Here is a 16,223-nt window from a genome sequence, read left to right as displayed (position 1 = left end):
GCGTCCTCGCCGTGGTGGCAGTCGCTCGCGCCCCAGCCGTTGTGCGCGCACTCGCCCAGCGAGGCCTCGCTGCCCGCGCACTGCACGTTGTCCAGCCAGATGGGGCCTGGCCGAGGAGAGGGGCGTGTGGGGCYGGCGGGTGCTGCTGTGCTCGGCCCCCCACACCCTCCCTCTCACCGTGGGGCTCCAGCTCTTGCTGTGCCCCCCTACCCGCTGCACCCGCAGCTCCAGCCAGCACTAGCACGAGTGGCTGCCCCCCAAGCACCCGCGTGCTCCCCTGCCCCCCACCTTCCCCTTGGCCGTAGGTGGCACTGTGGGTCCAGGTGATGGCCGCGGCGTAGCCCAGCTGCCGGCAGGCCACGGTGGCCACGCGGAAGTCGAAGCCGTCGTCGCACACGGTGCCCCAGCGGCCCTGGTAGAGCACCTCGAGGCGGCCCTCGCCCTGGGGCCCCCGCGGCCCCGCCAGCCGCAGCCGCAGCTGCGGGGGGGCCGCGTCCTGCGTGCTGGGGGCCGCCCGCCACAGCAGCAGCAGCAGCAGCGGCGGCAGCAGCGCAGGGCTGGTGGCACCCGACGTGGCCATCACACGTCCTCAGGGCTCGGTGCCTGGGGAGAGCGTCGTGCTGAGCCCCGGGGCTGCTGCGCGCCTGTCCCCGGRAGGGGCACAGCTCAGGACACGGGCTGGCCTCGCGAGGTCCCCATGTCCCCAGCCAGCAGTGCCTGCCCCATCCGTGTGCTGCTCAGGGTGCAGGCACTGGGCACTGCCACGCACAGCCCCAGCGACTCCCACTCCGGGCATCGGCCCCAATTCCAACTGCCCCTGTCCCAGGGCATCCGTGGGACACAGGCCACCACGGTTCCCCGTGCCCAGCCTGCACCCGGGTACCCCACCAGCAAACCCTGTCCTGCACCCCCTGCTTTGTRACTGCTACCTGTTTAGGGCCGTGAGAGGGGGTCACACCACCCCCAGCTCCTCTCCCCAACCTGGCCCCTCTCCCCCCATATCCCTACTCCCATCACCGTAGCAGGGGGTCACCCCATCTCCTATGTCCCCACCAGCATCCCACAGTTCAGGGATGCCCTTGGCCATCCCAGGCAGCACACTCACCCGGCAGGCGGCAGTGGGGCAGGCGTGGGGCAGGCGCAGGGTTGGCTGCTGGGCTCCTGCCTGCGGCCGGCAGCCTGGCTCCAGCTCCGGCTCTGGCTCCGGCTCCGCTCCCGCTCCAGCGGCCCCAGCAGTGCCTGCCTGCGGCTTTTATGGAGCGGCGCGGGGGTGGCGGGCAGTGCAGCGCCGTGGGGCCCGGCCCAGCCCCGCCTGACAGGCGCTGCCCAGCCCCGCACCCCGTGTCCTGCTCTGCCCYGGACGGGACGTGCACTCGGGGTCCCGCAGCACTGGGGTCCCCCCTGCCTGCCCTGGGCCTGATCCCCCCTGCAATGATCCCAGGAACCCCCACTGGGACTGCCTCCCCAAGCCCCCTGGAATCCATCACCCCACTGCGTGTGTGTGTGGGGGGTGGCTCCGTGCCAGCGGTTTCCTGGAAGTGACAAACTCCAACCCTTGCGGGAGGGATGTCCCAAAGGAGCCYCCTGCCCCCCTGTGCAAGCCCAGCATGGGGTGCTGCCCCCCATGCAAGCACGGGGAAGGGCCAGGATGCCGGGCTGGGCACCGGCTCCTGCTGGGGGTCGGGGCTGTCCCTRCGCTGCGGGGTTCCCTGGGCACTGTCCCCCTCCCCAGCAGGGCACGGGGCAGGGGGTGTCCTGGCTGTCCCCCCTTAACCTGCTCCCAGGCAGCGGCRGCTCCCAGGGGGATGCACTGCCCCTGCTCCCGGCACGTGGGAAGGGGATAAACAGGAAGCTCCCGTCCCCTCGCTGCGGCCACGGCYGGCCAGGAATGTGCCGGTGGCTACTGGGCTGTTTGTCTGGCCTTGAAGGAGCCGGATCCTGCCAGGAGGAGCCAGGAACAACATGGCCCGGAATAGCCYGTGAGCTCATTGCCGCATCCCGCGGGGACCTCCAGCACCTCCAGGGCCACGCAGGGGACAAGCTCTGGGAAGCAGGGTGCCATGCACGGTGTCCTGGGGGCACCCTCATCCTGGCCATAGGCTCCAGCTGGGAATGTGGCTGGTGGCTCTCYGGGCTTTCCCGCACAGCATGGAGGCTGGAGCGCCGCCAGCCCGGTGGCCGGGGAGGAGCGCGCTGGGAAGGYTGCGCCGGAGCCGGAGGGCGCCGCGTGGACAGCAGGGCCACGTGCTGCAGCGGCACCGCGTCCACGTGCTGCCATGGGCAGCTGTGCCCCGCGTCTCGGTGCAGGCTGGGGTGCCTTGGGACCACCGGCTCTCCCTGCAAAGCCCTTTAGCTGCACTGGGCGCCCTCTGGCCACTGGCCCTCTGGGAGCACCAGTGGGTCCCAGAGTGCCGTGACCGGGGCCATGTGCTGCAACGGGGCTCCTGTCCCTGCGTGCAGGGTGCAGGACACAGRGCAGAGCAGGGGATGCCACAAAGGGGCTGCACGGAGCCGAACGGAGCCACGGGGCAGCCGGCCAAGGGGAGCCCTGGGGAAGGGCCGGGTCCAGCAGCGGAGGCCGTGACTCATCCCTGTCTCGCCCTTCTGGAGCTCAATTACCTGAGTGTGCAGCCGGGCACACATCTCCCCCCGCATCCTTCCAARAYGCCCCGCCAGCATTCCTGGCTCCTYTGCCCTGCTGCTCCGCTCCTCACAGCCGTTCCGTGCCCGGGATGGGTGGGAGGAAGAGGAGGGCAGCGGGGCTCTCCCTGCGCGCAGGGGGTCCCTCCCTGCCACATCCCTCCACCACTGCCACCCCCCTGGCCTTGCTGGGCACCGGCACCTGCAGCCCGTGGGGCTGCCAAAAATAGGGGCTCCGTGCTGCAGGGCAGCCCCGTGCGCGGGAAGCTGTGGGCAGCGAGGTGGGCGTGCGGGGCTATTCTCAGAGGGCTGCGGGGCTATTCTGGGCCGGTCAATATTGATTTAGGCAGCTCAGGTGCAACAGCTCAGCCTGGGAGCACTTTATTTAGGGCCCGGCCGGAGGAGAGGCCAGGAGCTGAATGGGGGGCATTGTGTCCGGAGGAAGAGGGCTGGGAGAGGATGCGAGCTCTGTAATCTTCAGTAAGTGGCTCCCAGCGGCGGCCGGGGCAGCTCCCGCCGCTGGCTGCCCTGCGCGCTCCCTGCTCCCACGTAGCGTGTTGCAGTGCCACGTGCTCCGTCGGGACACGGGCGCTGGGCTGAGGCTGGCGGGGGGACGTGAAGGGACAAACGTGCTCCTCCTGGCGCTCGGTCCCTGCTGTAAGCGGCAAGGAGGGTGGGAGCATTGGGGCATCCTCAAGGGAGGAGAGGCAGGACCCCCGATGCAGGAAAACTCACTCACTGCTCACTAAAAGCCTTGCTCTGCACCGGCCCCTGCTGTGACAGTGTCCTTCAGAGCCAGGCTCCTGGCCCCTCACAGCTGCTGAGCTGCTCACCCGACTATCAGGGCAGCAAGGGACACTTTGGGAGCAAAGAAGGCTTTGTCCACCTTCCTCATCCTCTCCTCCACTTGGGGAGGTTCTAACCCCCCAGGCTCGCTTTGGTGGTGGAGGAGGTGACCGAGGACATTATTCCTGTGGCAGGTCCCCTGGGGCTGGCTGCATAGCCAGACGTGGTGCCCACAGCTGCACATGGTCTGAGCACMGAGGTGGCCCCAGGACCAGCAGGCCCAGGGGTGCAGCACGAGCCACAACGAGGAGCTGAAAAGCCACAAAGGAAGCRCTAAATGCAGAGCCTGCGTCCGTATTTATTTTCCCGAGTGCATCAAGGTGATTCCGTGGATATGCCGCAAGCCTGYGATGGTGACGCTGGCATCACCGCTGCCGTTGCAGCCGCTTGAAGTCCTCAAGGACCACGCAGGCTGCGTTGCGTCCTGCGGCCCCCATCACTCCCCCTCCTGCAAGGCAGCAGACGGGAGCAGGGGCAGCTCCGACCCCAGGAGCCCACGCCAGCCCTGAGGGCAGGGGCTGCCCCATGCCCTGCGCTGCCTTTGCAGCCCCCTGTGCTCCCGGCTCGCAGCCCCGCTCACCAGGGTGGGCTCCGCTGCCGCACAGGTACAAGCCTGGAACCGGGCACCGGTAGCCCGAATAGGCCGGCGCCGGGCGGGCAAAGTAGAGCTGGTCCAGAGACATGGCTCCGTGGAAGATGTTCTGGAAGCAGAGCGCAGCCCGTGGCCGCATCCCGCCGCAATGCGCGTGGCAGCGAGGCCCAGAGCCGAGCCCCGCGGTACCCACCCGCCGGCAGCCCGGTACCCACCCCGCCGGGCAGCCCGAAGATCCTCTCCAGGTCTGGCGGCGTCAGCACGTCCCRGCCCACGACGGAGGCCTTGAAGCCGGGGGCGTAGGCTTCGATGCAGTCGAACACTGCGGCGGGAGGCAGCGCRGGGCAGGCTGCGGTGCCCACGGGCGGCCGCGGCGCCGGCGCCGGTGCCACCTACCCGTGTCGGCGTAGGCGTCGCGGGCCGCCTGGTCCCAGGGCCGCCCGCCCGCCAGCACCGGCGGCGTGTACTGCGTGAAGAGCGACACGACGTGGCAGCCGCGCGGCGCCAGCCCCGGGTCCAGCACCGACGGGATGCACAGCTCRATCATGGGCCTGGCGTGGGCGCACATGAGCGTCACGGGCCCGCGGCAGCGGTATCGCCAGCACCTTGACGTGAGCGGAGCAGGGAGGTACCTGCTGGAGGGGCGCCCGTCGCTGGCCTCGGCGAAAGCCCGGTGCAGGAGCTCGCTGCTCTCGCAGTTGAGGTGGATGGAGCACTGGTGGTGGGGCAGGGGCTGGTCATCGCGGGCATTGGGGGCGGCCAGAAAGCTGGGCAGCCGATCCACGGCCACTGCGGTGTGGGAAGGGAGAGATGGGGTGGGAAGGGGGTGCCCCGGCCGCAGACGAGACCTTTGTGGTCTCCCCATGGCCAGCGTGGTGGAGATGGGCCCCTCTGGTACCTACCATTGATCTTGGTGACCGGGGAGCGCGTGTCAATCTGCTGGATGCGCTGGATAAAGTCCTTTGGCAGCCGCTCCTGGGATGGGAGAGGCCGGGGGCGGCAGTGACGGGAAGGTGCAGGGCTGCGCACCAACCCTGGCCTCATCCCCGATCCCGGCACAGCCCAGGGATCAGCGTGCCCGTGTCCGTACCCGGGGCGTGAGCTCCAGGAAGGTGAGCTGCGGGGAGGCGTTGGACAGCACCACTCTGCTCCTCACCTCCGTGCCGTCGCGCAGGGCCACCCCCTGCGCCCGCCCGTCCCGGCCCAGCAGCACACGGCTCACGGGCTGCGATGGGAGCAGKCCGTGGGGATATCCCGGGAGCACGGCGAGGGCGCCGGCTCCGCGCGCAGACCCGCTACCTTGTCGGCGAAGACGTGCGCCCCGCGGGCGGCCGCCGCGCCGGCGATGGCCGCGGCCAGGGCGCCCATGCCGCCCGCCACGTAGCCCCAGGCGCCGCGGCGGCCCTCCAGCGTGCCCAGCACGTGGTGCAGCAGCACGTAGCCGCTGCCGGCGCTCCGCGGGCTCGCCATGGCGCCGATCACCGCGTCCGTGGCCAGGGTGGCCTTCAGCGGCTCCGATTCRAACCACTGGTCCAGGACCTGGCGCAGCAGGACGAGAGGCAGGAGCCGGGAGGGCTCAGCAGCCCCTGCCCGGCCCTGGGGGTGGCTCTGCCCCCCCCCGTGCCAGCACCCACCTTGGAGATGGGGGCCGTGAGCACCTCGTAGTAGCGGGGCAGCTGCCGCCCCATGGCCAGCCCTGCCGGGGGGCAGTGGTGAGAAGGGACCCCGCTGCACTGGGGCAGCGGCAGAGCAAGGTGGCGCAGCCCGGGGCTCCTGCAGGGCACGTGCCCCTGCGCGCGCYGCAGCCCGGGGCCCCATTGCCGCCCGTACCTGCCCGCAGCAGGGGCCGCAGGGCTCGCAGCGCCCTGAGCCGCTGCAGCAGGGAGCCCTGGCCCAGCGCAGCGGGGTCCACGGGGGCAGCATCCAGCAGCGGCTCCATGGCAGCCACGAGGCCTCCCATGAAGGCCTCGTACGCGGGATAAGCCTGGAAGGGCACAGGCGAGCGCCAGCGGAGGCGGCCGCTGAGTGCGAGGGAGCAGAGGGGACCGCCGGGATCGGCGTGTTCCACGGCCTGCGGCACTGGTCACCTGCAGGGCCAGCTGGCACCTGGCCGCTGCCGGGCCGTGCCGGTGGTACCTGAGCATCCCGTGGGGAGAACTGGGCGATCTGCTGCTGGCTCTGCGCCAGGTCGTGCCCCAGGAGGAGGGAGCGCGGGCGGCTCCCGGCCTCCAGCAGCGGCGTGAAGGAGTAGGGGTCCCGCGGCAGCACCCGCAGGCCGTGCCGCTGCAAGGCACGCAGAGCAGCACCCGTGTTTCCCACCACGGCACGCAGGGAATGGCCTGCACCAAGAGGCCACGGGGATGGGCGCCACGTACCTGCAGCTCCAGCTCGCTGTATATCTGCGGRCGCAGCAGGCTGAGCAGGTAGGACGCCCGGGAAAACTTGAAACCTGGCTGACGCGGGGAGGTGAGAGGCGCCCCGGGCCACGTGGCGGTGGGCAACGCGGGGCGGGGGCCAGGGCTACCTGGCACGATCTCCTCCGTGACGGTGGCACCGCCCAGCACGTGGCGCCTCTCGAGCACGGCGGTGCGCAGCCCGGCCTGCTGCAGGTAGGCAGCCTGTGCCGAGCGGCCCGGAGCGGCATGTCACAGTGCCAGCCGTGCAATGCAGCCCCCTCCCCGCAGGGCATGCAGCACCCAGCGCCCGGCCGTGCATGATGCCGGGAGAGCCCGGCGCGCTCGCGGCACTCACCGCCACCAGCCCGTTGTGCCCTGCGAGAGAGCGCGGCGTGAGCAGCGCCCCGCATGAGCACTCCTGCAGCCCGGGGAGGTCTCACCCCGCGCCCACCCCACCAGGCCGTTACCTGCCCCGATCACCACGGCGTCGTACTCGCGCTGCAGCCGCGGCGCCGGCCCCGCGTGCGCCAGGCGCCGGCCCCGCGCAGGACAGCAGCGCACGCACAGGCTCGCGCCCCGCCAGGCTGCCATGGCCGCGCCAGAGCCCAGCTGCACGGCCTGGACTTTGCTTTGGTGGCGGCGCTTTGTGCCAGGCTTCCGGGCACGGCGGTGGGCACGGGGCCCGAGCAGGGGCTCCGCACGGGAGCAGGGGGCTCCGCGCGGCGGTGGTGCTGCCTGCCGGGAGCTGGCAGGGGTGCCAGGAGCCCTGCAAGGAGCTCAGCCTGGCACTGCCTGGCAGCTCTGCCCCTGCTGCTGCACAGTGCCAAGCGGAGTGCTGGGAGCTGCGAGAACACAGACAGCTCCGGAGGGTCCTGCCCCGGATACTGAAAAGCAGGAATTTCCGTGCTTTGCCCAGCAGGGCGAATTCCTGCAGAGCGGGATGGGGCAAAGGCCTTGCTGTGGTCCAGTGCTCCTCCCCAGCAGCCTCCAGCCGCAGTGAGCAGCGTGGGGCTGCATGGGCAGGCCCGGCCCCATGCACCGTCCTGGGCACAGCCTCCTCCCTGGTGAGAGGCCCTGGGGACCCCGGACACCTCCTCCCACTGCACCCCACGTTTTGCACATGCTTGGGAGAGCAACGTGCATGGGAACCACAAGCTGTGCCCTTTGCAGAGCACCTCCGTGCTGGTTTGGCTGCGACACCTCCTTCTCTGGCCAAAGCCCGGCGGCGAGGCCAAGCCGACACTATAAATCCCRCTTTGGAAACGTACTTTTCAACAGGGACGGGATTTGCCAAAATCCTCTTGGCCCCACTCTCACCCCGTGGCCGGAGGCTGCTGGGCGCGAGCCAAGCGTGCTGGGGCAGTGCAAAGCCAGGCCTGGGCGCGCGTGCCGCGCGAGGCTGCCCGCAGCACGGCCGGCCGCTCGCGGTGCCAGGGCAGGCATGGAGGCAGCGGCACCGGTACCCACACCGCTTTAATCCCATCCGGCACCCGACGGAGCCCGGAGCTGGGCTCAGAGCAGGGGGATGCGYGAGGGCTCCCAGAGGCGCCGGGCCAGGTCGCTGGCCTGCTGGACCACGAGCTCCGAGGGGATGATGCCCAGGTGCACCGTGAGCAGCTCGTAGCACTTCACCACCTCTGCCTGGTGGTTCTTGCTGTAGTAGCGCAGCAGCCTCCTGCGGGGAACAGACGGGGGGTCTGCAGGGCACACGCAACAGCAGCCGCTCTCTATCCCCCATCCCCTTTAAGCCCCTTGGTGAGGACGGTGCCAGGCAGACCTCAGCACGAGGCTGGACTGTTGCAACCTGGGTTCCCATGAGCACAGCATCACCAACGGGGCCCAGCACGTGCCCGGAGCCAGGCTGCAGGGCTGGGACCCCACGCTCACCTGTAGTAGTCTCCTGCCAACATCCCGATGGGAGCAGAGTCATCCGAGAGAACCGGCATCTCTATCACCTCCAGCTTGCAGCCCTGGGGAATGGTGACAGCAGAGGGCAGGACTGTACCGGGGAGGGGACAAGCCAGGCAGCCTAGGGAGCCAGAGCACAGGGCTATCTACAGCCCTGCTCCCTGCCCGGAGGAGGACGCGGGGGCAGTGGGGCTCAGCCCCACATACCAGCTCGTTCTCGAACCAGAGGAAGTAGGAGCAGCAGTAGTCGCCATCCTGCAGCATGAGCGTCGTGTAGCCCTTCTGCAGGTAACGCCGGGCCAGCCTGATCAGGGACCACACCTGGGGACAGCGAGCCTCAGCAGCCGGCCCTCCAACCCCCACGGACCCCTCCTACTGCCCCCATCCCACTCCAAGCCCCGGAGCCCCAGGAAAACCCTCCAGAGGCAGGGCCCTTCCAGAGGGCTGCCTGCAGCCACCCTCTCCCACGCACAGCGGCCAGTCCAGCTCTGAGGAGACCATCCCTGCAGCCCAGCTGGGCAGTGCAGTGCTGCRTCCTCCCCGTACCTTGCTCTTGATGAACTGCGCGAGGGGACCCTTGCCCAGCTCCGAGCTGGATTTCTCCGTCACGCTAAGTGACGGTGCCATCATCTGCCCAGCCGTGCGGTCGACATAGATGAAGTGCACCAGGCCAGGAAAGTCCTCCAGGTATGTAGGTCCAGTTAAGGGTATCCARTGACTTTGGTGCTCTTCCAGGACAGACCTCAAGCTGTGGAAACCACCTCTGCCCACTCCACTTCACTCCCTCGTGCCCGGCACCAGGAGGACAGGGCTTTCCTGCTCCCACCTCTGCCCTCCCTAGAGGGGGTCTCGCCCCAGGGCTGTGCCCCCAGCCCACCCGGCTCCGGGACGGATATGACACCATGGTGATATTGCGCCTGCTCTTCACCAGCAGAAAATCCCTCCAGTCCAGCAGCTTCTCCCTGCCGAGAAGAGCTGCAGTGAGAGGCAGCCCCCAGCGCAGCGCCCAGGGCGGCCACGGAGGTGGCGGCTGCCCCTGCACCCACCTCATCAGCCTCTGGGCACGGTCCCGCAGGCCCTGGGACAGGCTCTGGCTGGCCGAGGTCAGGAAGAGCTGGCGATACAGGGAGCAGAGCTGCCGCTTCACGTTGGCCAGCGCCTGCAGCACCCTGAGCCGGAGACAGGGACGGAGCTGGCTCTGGCCTCACTGCGCCGCGGGTGCACCCCAGCACCGTGGGGAGAGCCCTCTGCTCCCCCTGGGATGGAGAAGACCCCCACCTACCCCAGAGACTCCAGGCTGCCCCGTACTCACTCCGGCAAGCTCCCAGGCTCGCTCCGGGAGAATATCTTGTTCTTGAACTCCACCCAGGCGTTCTGCAACTGGACAGGGACACAGCTCAGTGCCTGGCTGTGCAGGCAACAGCGGGACAGGATCCTGGAGGCCCCTCTCCCACCTGGATGTCCTGCCCGCCCAGCTTCTTCACAAACTTGTCCATGCGCTGCCGCAGCTCCGCCAGGAAGGGGAAGGTACGCGGGGCTCCCACCTCCTGCCCMTCTTCCAGCTTCTTTTCCAGCACCAAGAAACCATCGAGCAGCTGGTGCAGGGTGACGGCCACGTGGGTCATGGGGCCCTGCCGAGGGAGTGACGGGTGGGTCAGGCAGGACACAGCCCTGCTGCACTCGCTCCACGTTAGAGCCAGCTCACCTTGCTCAGCAGAACGAGAGTGATGCCCGGCCAGAGCGGGAGGCAGTGCATGGTGTGGGGCAGCATGGGGCAGTAGCCTTCCGGCAGGTTGGCGTCCAGGAAAACCCTTCTGGGGTTTGAAGCCTCGGGGACCAGAGGCCCCAAAGTCTGCAGCAAGTCTTCTGCCATCTGGGGAGAGAGGAGAGCTGCTCAGTCCCCTCGCTGGGACAAGGCACCAACCCAGGACCTTCCGAAGAGCTGTAGAGGTGGCAGCAATGCCCGGAAAGTTGCAACTGGGCACAACTGAATGGATGGAGCTGGAAGGACCATGCAGCAAGAGAGCATTGAGGGAAGCACTCAGGAATTCCCAAAAGCAACAGATCGAGTGCAAGCTGCTTGCAAAGACAGAGCTGGCAAACGCCTTGGCTTGTGGAGTGTCTGTGAGCTGCCACAGCACCAAGCAAGGTAGGAGCTCAGAAGCCCCAGGAGCAGCAGAGGGAGACACTAGACTGCTCTGAGACAAACTCGACCCCCTGTGCTGCTAACAGGCCTGGATGGGGCCAGACCCCTGCCTGGAGACCACCCCATAGAGGGCACCCCAGTGACAGCAAGATGCACAACTGGGGGGCTGTGGGGCATCTCCTCAGCCCAGGGCCTGGGGTATTCCCAGCACAGCAAGGGATATGTGACGAGGAACAGAGACAGCAAAGAGCAGGAGGAGGGACAGGGAGGAGGCAGACCCGGGAGGGACGGCAGCACCCCGTGCTCACCTGCACATCAGCACTGTCTGCATCTCCAGCGCCCGGTGTCTCGGCGCCCTCCGACCAGCTCTCGCTGCCTGCAGTTGGTTTCAGCACCAGCGGACGCTCAGGCTCCCTCCTAGCGCCCCACAGAGCGCCCGGCCCCTGCCCTGCCCAGCCAGGCACTCACCGGTGCTGTGCCTGCCCGGCGAGGGCTCCGGTGTGTAGAACACCTCTGGTGTGGAGAGGTCGTCTGTGTCCTGCCAGCGAGGAAGCCTGGCTGAGCCAGGACTGCAGCCAGGACTCTGCAGGGGGGAGCCCAGGCCCCCTGAGCCCCGAACTCGTGGCACTGGTGACAGCTACCCACACACACCTGATCATCCGACTCCTTCCCTGTGGCCACGCGGGAGCTGGTGCTGCTCATGGGGATGCTCTCGCTTCTTTGGGGTACCTGCAGGAATATCTTCCCTGCTACAGGCTTCCAAGAAGAGAAAAACATCAAGCCACAGTCCTCAGCACATCAGTTCCCTCCCCATCCCCAGCTTTGGAGCACCTGGGGGCTGAGCTCCTCCTCGGCACCCTGGCTGGGGTAGAGGTCCTGCACGAGGAGGATGAGGACGAGCAGGTCGGCAGGGCGGATGGAGCTGGCGTTGCGGCTGCGGGCGAGAGCGCAGGGGTGAGGCGGGTGGCGGTGCGGCGCGGCGCGGGCGCCGGGCAGGGCTCACCTGGAGTAGAAGGCCAGCAGCTTGGTGTTCACCAGGAGGAAGGCGTGCGCCACGTCGTCGCCGCCGCGCTCGGGGCTGCCGTTGATGTGCTGCACCACGTGCCGCTCCAGGAACTCGATGCACTGCTCGCACAGCTGCGGGTGGATCAGCCGCTCCACGGCCTGCGGCGCGGGCGGCCAGCACAGCCCTGAGCCGCCTGCAGCTGCCCCATGTCCACCCACCGCTGCCGGGGGGAATGGCCCCAAAGTGTTCCCCGCAAGAGCCTTTCCCACAGCGACCCGTGCAGCCTGGCAGCAAGCTGGCCGGCACACCCCCTGCAACGCGAGCAGGGCCATGGGCACGGTACCTCCACGGCAAAGCTCTGGTCCTCCTCCCGCAGGCGGCTGTAGGTGTCCAGCAGGCCCCGCAGCAGCCCCCAAATGCGCTCGCGCTGCTCCGAATCGGCCGGCCGCAACCTGCAATGGCCGCAGAGGCTGAGGTGGCCTCGACGGAGGCTCCTCGGCCCCGTGCAGTGCAGAGGGTCCTGCTGCAAGGGACAGGGGCCGCCCTGTTGCCCTGGCTCACTCCTTGCGGACAAGGTGGGAGTCCAGCGTGACGAGGCCGCAGTGAGCGTCCACGAGGCGCCGCAGCACGAAGAGCTTGCGCCGCAGCTCGTCCTCGCTCTCGGTGCCATCGCCGTTCACCGCGATGTACAGGCAGTCCCCGAACTGCAGACAACAGTGGAGCCAGGGGTGCCGGCACCCCCCGGTGTCCCCCAAGTGCTCCCTGAGCCGCCGGCCCTACCATGTGCAGGACGTGGAGGTGGCTACCGGGCTCCGTGGTGAAGCACGTGTAGGTGTCCGAGAGCTTCTCCAGCAGCGCCGTGCAGGAGATGATGAGGGGTGCGAAGAGCGTATTGAGGCTGTCCTCCAGCGCCGGGGCCTGGAGCGCACAGGGTCACTCCTCCTGCCCCACGTGCTGCCCTGCAGCCCCTGCCCTGCCCCACACTATTGCCCTGAGCTGCAGCACCACTGCGGCTGTGCCCTGCACGGCACCCTGCCCTGCTCTGCACCAGCCCTGCCCCATGCAGCACTCCCCCAGCCCCACTGCAACACACTGCACCGCCTCACACTGCATCCCAGCGGTCCTGCCCCACACTGCACCCTTCCAGCACTTCTGCAACACATTGTCCCACGCTGCCCGTTCCATTCCCTCTGCAACACATTGCCCCCCGCTGCCCCGTTCCGGCCCCTCTGCAGCACGTTGCATTCCCGCAGGCCGTTCCCGCACGGCAGCCCGGCGCTGCCCCACGCCGCCCACCTGCGCGGCGCCGGGCCCGGGCGGGGGCCGCAGGCGCCGGGCGAAGGCTGCATCGGCCCAGTAGAAGAGCAGCTCGGCGGCGGCGCTGGCGATGAGCACGCAGCGCATGGCCCGGCACGGAGCGGCCCGGCACGGAGCGGCCCCGACGGCAGCGCTGGGATCCCGCGGCCGCGCCCGCGCGCGCCGCTTCCTGCTCGGCCGCGCGTGACCGCCCCCGCGTGACCGCCGCAGCGCCCCCGCCGGCCCGGCCTGGTGCTGCACGGCGCGGCGCGGCCCGGCCCGGCGTTGCGCGGCCCGCTGCTGCGCGCCCGGCTCGGCACGGCTCGGTATTGCACGGTGCGGCACGGCACCGTACGGCCCGGCCAGCGCTGCACAGCTCGGCCCGGCCCGGCTCGCCGCTGCACGGCTCGGCATTGCACGGCACGGTGCTGCACCCGCCCGGCATGGCACGGCATTGCACGCTGCAGCCTGGCACAGCCCGGCACGGCCCGACCGGGCGTGCCCTGCACAGCGCTGCACGGTGCTGCGGTGCAGCAGCCGGGACCGCCGGGACCGGCCCAACCTGGCGGGGCACCCGCAGCCCAACCCGCCCTGCTGCCGCACGCACGAAGAGGCCGGCTGGGGTGACAGACCAACTTTATTACATCTCAAATATCATCTCCCTGCGTGGCAGCTCCCGGCTCTCAGCAGGCCCTGGCTGCTCACGCTCGTAATAAAATCTCTATTCTGGAAGGAAATATTAACACCTGAGCTGCAGCCCTTTCCCACGCCAGGAAGAGCAGGGGCCGCAGTGAGTGCTCCTCTGCTCTGGGGTCCCGTGGGTCCCTCTGGCCCCCACTTCCAGATGCCGGAGAGCCCCTCTCCAGGGCGTATAAGTTAATAATTAACATTTACAGTGACAGGCCCCCAGRGCACTGCCCACAAGCCTCAACAGGAGCCCAGACACTGCGACCCGCTGCCCCCCTATCCCTGCCCCTTGCTAGAGAGGCCCTGCCAGTGTCTGCCCCTCGTGAACCAGGTTGTTCCCCGCCGTGGGAGCCCTGGGCCACCCTGGGGCCAGGCAGCGTGTGTCCAGCCGCCCACACTGCCCCGCAGCTGCAGCATCCCCGCATGGGATGCAGCAGGCGCATGGCAGCAGAGGGAGCTGCTTCCATGCGCTTGTGCGCCGGGAGAGGCGGCTGCGAGCGGAGCACTCACCGCTCCCCAGCACCGCTGCCATGCCGCCCTCTCCCGGCTGGCAGCCGGGCTGGAAGAGCTGCTGGGGGAGCCGCTGGCATCGGAATTGGCTGTCAGGCCCGGACAGCACGGCCTGACTTGGTCCAAGCTCCTTGGGAAGCTGCAGGGATGGAGCAGGTTTGGCTAGTGCAGAGGGGACACCCCGAGGGGCAGTGAGGTGGGACATGGAGATGGTGCCAGTCCTGGGCTGTATTCCCACAGCCCTGCCCTCATCCCGGAGCAGGGCCCAGCACCTCCGCTGTCCCGGGCAGCCGGCGGGCGCTGGCTGCGGAGGTGACGGTGGGGCGAGCAGCTTGCCCAGACTCTGCTGCTGCCGTTCGCTGCTGCCGCATGGCTCCGGCCTGGGGGTGGCCAGGCGGAGCAGCTCCGGCAGTGCGGCCGAGGGCACACCAAGGCCATGCCACGGCGCCGCGTCTGCGCGAGGTGCCCGAGGAAGCAGCATGTCCCGGGGAGCACACGGGCGGCGGGAGCGGGGCCGGCGGCTCCCCTGCCGGCCGGGCTACCGGTAGCGACAGGCCAGCGCGTTCACGTTCTTCACCACGTAGAAGCTCATGGTGAGCGGGGGGATGACGAGCGTGCGGCCGGCCCGCAGCGGCCGAGGCTTCAGCTCGGGCAGGGTGCCGTCGTCCACCATGGCCAGCGGCTGCCCGTTGAGCTGCACCGACCTGCGGGAGCACAGGAGCATCAGCGGCGCCGGGGGCTCGGGGCTGGGTGGCAGCCCCGGCCCGAGCGCTGCCCTTACTTGGAGTGGAGCCCGTCTTTGCCGTAGGGCTGCAGCAGGTACTGGTGGACGATCTTATCCCGCAGCGTCCCCGCCAGCTTGATTTTCTTCCGGGAGCGATGCAGGTTGATGATGTAGAGGGTGATGGACCCGCGGACGTAGTTGTGGCTGCAAGGGGGCAGAGCGAGGGGCACGTGCTGCSGGAGCGTTCCCTCCAAGAGGAGGATTTGGGGGGTCCATGTGCAAGAACCATCCGCATGCAGCTGCTGGGACACATCCCCATCCCACCTGCCCTCCTTGGGGTGCTCCTGCCTACCCCTTGCCCAGCTCTACAACAAAACCTTGAGGGAGTGYTGGATGGCTCCCCTGGTGCCTCGCTGGGCTGAGAACGAGACACGCTCATTGCCTGAGTGGCACCTGCTTCCCTGGGCACCCAAGCGACGGGTCGGGACACAGACCCCTCTGTGGCCGCCTGGGCGCACAGACCCAAACAAAGGCTGGAAAGCACTTTGCACCTGTCAGTTCCTGGACAAGGTTTCCTACCGAGCTGGAGGCATGTTGAAAGCATCTGGACTGTGTAAAGAAACAGCCTCTCCTCCTCCACAATAGCAACTTGTGTCCGCGGAGGAGGTGGCCGCCCCCCCCCCGCCTCGCCAGGCCGCTTTCAAAGACCTTATCAGCGAAACAATAACCAGGCCGGGCTGCGCGGCGGGGAGCGGGCGGGTAACCCGAGCGAGCGGGCCCCGCTGAAATCCACCCCCTTGATGTCGGCTGCGGGGCCGGTGCACGCCCACCCATGCCCGCGCCCGTTCCCAGCCACCGGCTCCGCGCCGCTGTCATCGGAGGCGCCGCTCCCGCGGGAAGCGGAGCTGTCCCCGGCGCCGGGCGCTCACCTGTGCGAGCTGGTGCAGTGGGCGTAGATGCGCAGCTTGTCGCGGATGACCCTGCCCGGCCGCGGCTTCCGCTGCAGGCCGGCCACGTGGATCGCCAGCACCTTGGGGCCGATGAGGCGCTTGTAGAGCAGGGACAGCCAGTAGTCCTGAGGACAGAGGGCACCGTCAGYGGCACTGCCCGGCCCGCCACCCGCCACCAAGACGGGTTGCACTGATTGCAACTTGGTGAAGCTTTGGTTATTAGGGTGAAAATTTCTCCTGACAGGAGTTTGCCTTGGGCTGGGCTTTTTGTGAGCCCAGGTGGCATTGCTGTTTCCATGGAATAGACTGAGGAAAATGAACATCGCTTTGCCCATGCTGAGAGCCACCAGCACCCTCTGAAGGAGCTTTGGCAACCTCCTTTTGGATGCATTGTGGAAAAGCACCACAGGTGCCTCCTYTGGCTCCCATGAGTCTGTATGTGGTCAGACTACAGCCTTCTGCACCCTCTTAGCTGACACTGATGATGATGATGGTGATGATGATGATGATGAKGTCTCCAAA

General features: G+C 68.6%; 4 protein-coding genes across 5 annotated transcripts in view; all 4 read right to left on the bottom strand.

Moving 5' to 3' along the window:
- The window catches only part of LOXL4 (lysyl oxidase like 4), a 4,383-nt gene extending 3,803 nt beyond the window's left edge, over window positions 1–580 (bottom strand). Inside the window, exons 1-2 of the mRNA XM_026050660.1 lie at window positions 289–580; window positions 3–106 (exon numbers count right to left, since the gene is read on the bottom strand). Of these exons, the coding sequence (XP_025906445.1) occupies window positions 3–106; window positions 289–580 (396 nt within the window). The remainder of the gene's footprint in view (window positions 1–2; window positions 107–288) is intronic.
- Window positions 581–3,851: 3,271 nt separating this feature from the next.
- On the bottom strand, window positions 3,852–7,065 carry PYROXD2 (pyridine nucleotide-disulphide oxidoreductase domain 2). Its single transcript, XM_026050659.1, has 15 exons — window positions 6,942–7,065; window positions 6,830–6,849; window positions 6,603–6,696; window positions 6,454–6,527; window positions 6,215–6,361; window positions 5,909–6,062; window positions 5,713–5,774; window positions 5,378–5,617; window positions 5,169–5,303; window positions 4,981–5,053; window positions 4,711–4,867; window positions 4,475–4,629; window positions 4,294–4,400; window positions 4,067–4,187; window positions 3,852–3,934 (listed from the first exon to the last, which is right to left on the bottom strand). Exons 1-15 carry the CDS (start codon window positions 7,063–7,065, stop codon window positions 3,852–3,854), a joined length of 1,746 nt encoding a protein of 581 aa, XP_025906444.1.
- Window positions 7,066–8,935: 1,870 nt separating this feature from the next.
- On the bottom strand, window positions 8,936–12,347 carry HPS1 (HPS1, biogenesis of lysosomal organelles complex 3 subunit 1). 2 transcript variants are annotated; one of them, XM_026050666.1, is made up of 14 exons: window positions 12,315–12,347; window positions 12,096–12,238; window positions 11,878–11,986; window positions 11,532–11,692; window positions 11,360–11,462; window positions 11,180–11,257; window positions 10,997–11,066; window positions 10,837–10,904; window positions 10,088–10,255; window positions 9,837–10,013; window positions 9,695–9,762; window positions 9,429–9,551; window positions 9,260–9,344; window positions 8,936–9,130 (listed from the first exon to the last, which is right to left on the bottom strand). In XM_026050666.1, the coding sequence occupies exons 1-14, from the start codon at window positions 12,315–12,317 to the stop codon at window positions 8,993–8,995; spliced, it is 1,494 nt and encodes a 497-aa protein (XP_025906451.1). In that variant the 5' UTR covers window positions 12,318–12,347; the 3' UTR covers window positions 8,936–8,992. The 2 variants fall into 2 exon arrangements, with proteins under 2 accessions (XP_025906451.1, XP_025906452.1); XM_026050667.1 differs by lacking the exons at window positions 8,936–9,130; window positions 9,260–9,344 and having other exon boundaries at window positions 9,463–9,496.
- Window positions 12,348–14,552: 2,205 nt separating this feature from the next.
- Window positions 14,553–16,223, bottom strand: part of HPSE2 (heparanase 2 (inactive)) — a 104,680-nt gene continuing 103,009 nt past the window's right edge. Inside the window, exons 10-12 of the mRNA XM_026050626.1 lie at window positions 15,681–15,826; window positions 14,809–14,955; window positions 14,553–14,731 (exon numbers count right to left, since the gene is read on the bottom strand). Of these exons, the coding sequence (XP_025906411.1) occupies window positions 14,566–14,731; window positions 14,809–14,955; window positions 15,681–15,826 (459 nt within the window). The 3' untranslated portion in view covers window positions 14,553–14,565. The remainder of the gene's footprint in view (window positions 14,732–14,808; window positions 14,956–15,680; window positions 15,827–16,223) is intronic.

The sequence above is a fragment of the Nothoprocta perdicaria genome, unplaced genomic scaffold, assembly GCF_003342845.1.
Source record: "Nothoprocta perdicaria isolate Ctin4 unplaced genomic scaffold, notPer1 scaffold_7, whole genome shotgun sequence".
In the NCBI taxonomy this organism is placed as follows: domain Eukaryota; kingdom Metazoa; phylum Chordata; class Aves; order Tinamiformes; family Tinamidae; genus Nothoprocta; species Nothoprocta perdicaria.
This window is presented reverse-complemented; position numbering and strand designations above follow the sequence as displayed.